At 38.7% G+C, this 4,074-nt stretch overlaps 1 protein-coding gene across 1 annotated transcript; it reads left to right on the top strand.

The window, feature by feature from the left end:
• Positions 1 to 613: 613 nt before the first annotated feature.
• M421DRAFT_405734 (uncharacterized protein) lies at positions 614 to 817 on the top strand (the record flags this gene model as incomplete). Its single annotated transcript, XM_033590298.1, has 1 exon — positions 614 to 817. A coding segment is annotated over one exon (162 nt), but the record flags the coding sequence as incomplete, so codon positions are not given.
• Between the last annotated feature and the right edge of the window lie 3,257 nt (positions 818 to 4,074).

Below are 4,074 nucleotides of genomic sequence, written 5' to 3'. Positions count from 1 at the left end.
ACCTATGCACACACTCTACCTATGTGCATAAACTGCAAAGAGGCACACACTGCAGATAGCACACAATGTGCAGCTTATAAAGCTACACTAAACACGCAAACAAACCTAGAATGCTAGACAACCTAAGGATCCTATAAGTAAATCTAAATAAGAGCGCACAAGCAATAGAGAGCGCCTTGCAACTTGTAGTAGAACTAGTAATAGACCTTGTACTAGTACAAGAGCCTTAGCTTATTCCTGCTAGATAATCTCCTTTAGATTACTTAGACACACACTCTATAAATTACCCCTCCTTTACATAAATCCTTCCTTTGTTACAAGATTATAGCATAAGACTACGTGTTTTAGTCTACTCTGCACGCACTATAAAAGCACAACTAGTCCTAATCCTAACTTCCTAGCTATTACAGTTAAGAGCTCTAGAACAACCTTCTCTATTTACAATGTCTACAACTAGCTAGACACACAAGGCATTACTACAATAGAAAGAAAGCTCCTTAGCACCTCTGTCTTGCCCTCAGTAATCCTGCTTAACAACTTTAATATTAACCACCTATGGTAGGACTCTATAGTGTCTACTATAACTCTAAGAGCAACTAGTTTTATTACTTAGCTAGAAGAACAAGACCTTGAACTACTAAACAGTCCTGGCACAGGCACTTTCTTTAGCCCTAACATAAATAGAGAGAGTGTCCTATGTAAAGTTATAAGACTTTATTCTTATAATCTTTCTCTAGCGTATTTCCTTCTTAGATATAGCGCTATGCTTACCTAAGCATTGTTATTGTAATCTCTAAGAAGAGAGGATTAGAATAGTGTGCTTACAAAGCCTGTATCTCCTCTTGTTCTTAAGATATGCTGTTCTCTATTTTTAGTAACTAGAAATGTTCTAGACCCTCTAATTACAAATAGAGTAGTCTATTCTGTAAGATGCTGACGTATACAATTACGTATGCACCTATGTAATCTTGCTTGCATATGCAGCAACACTAAGCATAGATTACAAAGTAGACCTACCTAGAGGAGTCTAGAACATTCTGCTTAGAAATACAGACAGAGGAGAGGAAGCATAAATACCTCTAGCTCTCCCCCCTCTGTTCGCTCTGTACCTAGCCTAGGAATCTCTACCTAGTATCTAATATAATAACTTGTCTATTATATTACATAACCCTACCTTACCTCTATTAGGCTATACGCTTCCTATTTAGACAAAGCTAGTCTAGATATGTCTAGGTCCTTCTAGACTAGGAAGAAAGTAGTCTAGTCCTTCCCCTACTTTCTTTACATCCTAGACCTAACCTTTGCTACAACATAGCTAGCAAACCTTATAGAAGACTAGCAAACGCTAGGTAGAATTAGCTCTAACCACCTAGGCATCTTATTTATAATAAGGACGCCTAGAACACAGTAACTTAACAAACCTGCTCCTAGGTTTAACACTAAGAAAGCAAACTAGAACCTATTTAGCAAAGTGCTAGCAAAGGAGATAGTAAACAGCTCTGCTCTTAGCAACGCAAGCACTCTAAACTACTCTACAAGCAGATCTCTAGCACTTCTCTAAGGAGATAATCAGGACCTAGAAGAGCAGCTAGAAACACTAGGGAAAGAGCTTACTATAGCTATAACTAAAGCAGCTAAGGCAGCAATTCCACAATGGTCTACCACTGCAAAAAGCAAGCCCTAGTGGAATTAAGACCTTAAAGCACTTAGGACAAGCATGCTCAGCAAACAACGCCAACTGCAGAGAGAACTCGCTGTTAGCCTAACAAGTGCCTACACCTAGAAAAGAGAATATCTAATAGCTAGAAACAGCTATCTACAGGCTATTAAAATAGCTAAACGCGACTATTAGAACCAATTCCTAGAGAGAGAGGACCCTAAATTAATCTTTAAAGCTATAGCTTATACTAGAACTACTTATAGCTAGAATATACCTGCTATCTAAGGCCTAAGGGGAATAGAGGAATCTTTTTAAGGCAAATGCTTAGCACTAAGAGAAACTCTCTTCTCTAGCCCTCCTGCCTCTAGGCCTATAGAGTGGGACAACTACTAACCAAGCAACTAGGAATAGCCTAATCTTACTATAGAAGAGCTAGAATACGCTTGCTCAGCACAAATCCAAAGCAGCTCTCCAGGACTAGACGCCCCAACACAGGAGATTATTACTACAGCATATAAAGCACAGACAGAAATATTCTTTTATGTTTTCTCTACTTTGTTTAACTACAGCTACTACCTACAGGAATAGAAGAAAGTAACAGGAATTATCCTAAAAAAGCTAAACAAGCCTAATTACGCTATACCTAAAGCCTATAGAGTAATTGCCTTGCTTAGCTGCCTAGGCAAGGTTGTAGAAAGAGTAGTAGCAAAATGCCTTAGAACTCTTGCAGAAACAACAGCTCTTCTTTACCCCTTATAACTAGGAGGAAGAGTACAAAAATCTGCAATAGACGCATCTATACTGCTGCTAAACCAGGTCCAAGAGCAAAGAAAACTGAAACACACAACCTCTACAGTATTCCTAGATATTAAAGGTGCCTTTAACCACGTTGCTCTAAACTAGCTACTTACTATATTACAATAGCTACAGCTACCTTGCAACTTAATAGCATAGGTTTAATTATTCCTATCTAAGTGCTAGCTAAGACTATCCTTTAATAGAGAAATAGAAGGCTTTAGCAGCATTACAGCAGGAATTCTACAAGGCAGCCCTGTCTTACTAATCCTGTTTCTAATATATATTAGACCTCTGTTTTAATATATTACAAACTACTCCCTATCCTACCTAGAAAACCTAGCAATTACAGCATTATCTACTAGCCTAAAGAAGAATATCCGCATGCTAGAAAGAGATATAGCAAGCCTATTTGCTAAAGGGGCAAGCTGTGCTATACAATTTAATGCAGCAAAGACAGAGCTTGTTCACTTTACAATAAGTAATAAAGCTATTAGCTCTATACTTACCCTGCCAGACAGGTCTACTATAGAGCCTAAAAAGATAGTAAAGTGGCTAGGAATCTACTTTAACAATGCACTCTCCTTTAAAGAACACGTAGCTACAAGGATTAGCTAAGCAAGAAATGCTTTCTACAGAATGTGCAGACTTGCAAATAGCAATAGAGGCCTCCCTCCTAGCGCTATTGGACAGCTATACTTAGCATGCGTTTCTAGCATCGCAGATTATGGTTGCTAGGTCTTCTAGAAACAACAAGCAGGAATAACAAAGCAACTCTAAGGACTACAGAATCTTGCCCTAAGAAAAATCCTAGGAACCTTTAGGACCTCTCCTATAGCACTACAGGAGACAGAAGCAGCACTTCCTCCCCCTGCTATAAGACTAAATACTGCTCTAAGAAAGTACGCCTTTAGAGCTAGAAAGCTACCCAAAGACTACCCTATTTACATTATAATTAAGACTCTAAAAGCTACTCTATAGTTATAAAGAGAAGACTTAGAGTCTAGCACAGAATAAGAGAACGAAGCTGCTCTCCTAAGGCTAAGAATAGGCCTACCTACTTAGCTTATGTGAATTATATAATTAACACAAAACTCTACTCCTAGCACAGAAGAAGAAGAACTACAGGACTACTATTTCTGCCCCTAGAACAAGACTATATTATACACAGCAGAGATCTCTAAACTCTCTAAAGAAGAAGAAGTAGAGCAACACAAAACGCAAATGCTACAGAGACTAGGGGACAACCTACTTGCTATCTACACAGACGCCTCTTCTATTAAGAAAGGCACAGGAATAGGAATAGGAGTTACTGCTCTAGACTATAAACAGCAGGCTAAGGAGATCTACTCTACTAAATATAATATTAGCAAAGGCTAGATTGTATACAATAGAGAGCTAGAAGGCATAACAAGAGCCTTTAAGTTTGCAACTTCTACAGCTACAGCAGGACAAGAGATCTAAGTCTTTGCAGACAACTAGGCAGCTATTCTAAGGCTAAAGACCCCTTCTAATAACCCTAGATAAGCTTAGCAAATCTGCTACACAAAGGCAGCAAAGGCAATTCACAGCAAAGGCGCAATAGTTAGCCTACACTAGACCCTAGGACACCTAGATAT

The sequence above is a fragment of the Didymella exigua genome (genome assembly GCF_010094145.1).
Source record: "Didymella exigua CBS 183.55 unplaced genomic scaffold M421scaffold_49, whole genome shotgun sequence".
NCBI classification, from domain to species: domain Eukaryota; kingdom Fungi; phylum Ascomycota; class Dothideomycetes; order Pleosporales; family Didymellaceae; genus Didymella; species Didymella exigua.
The sequence above is the reverse complement of the archived record's forward strand: the minus strand, read 5'-3'. Positions and strand labels throughout refer to the sequence as shown.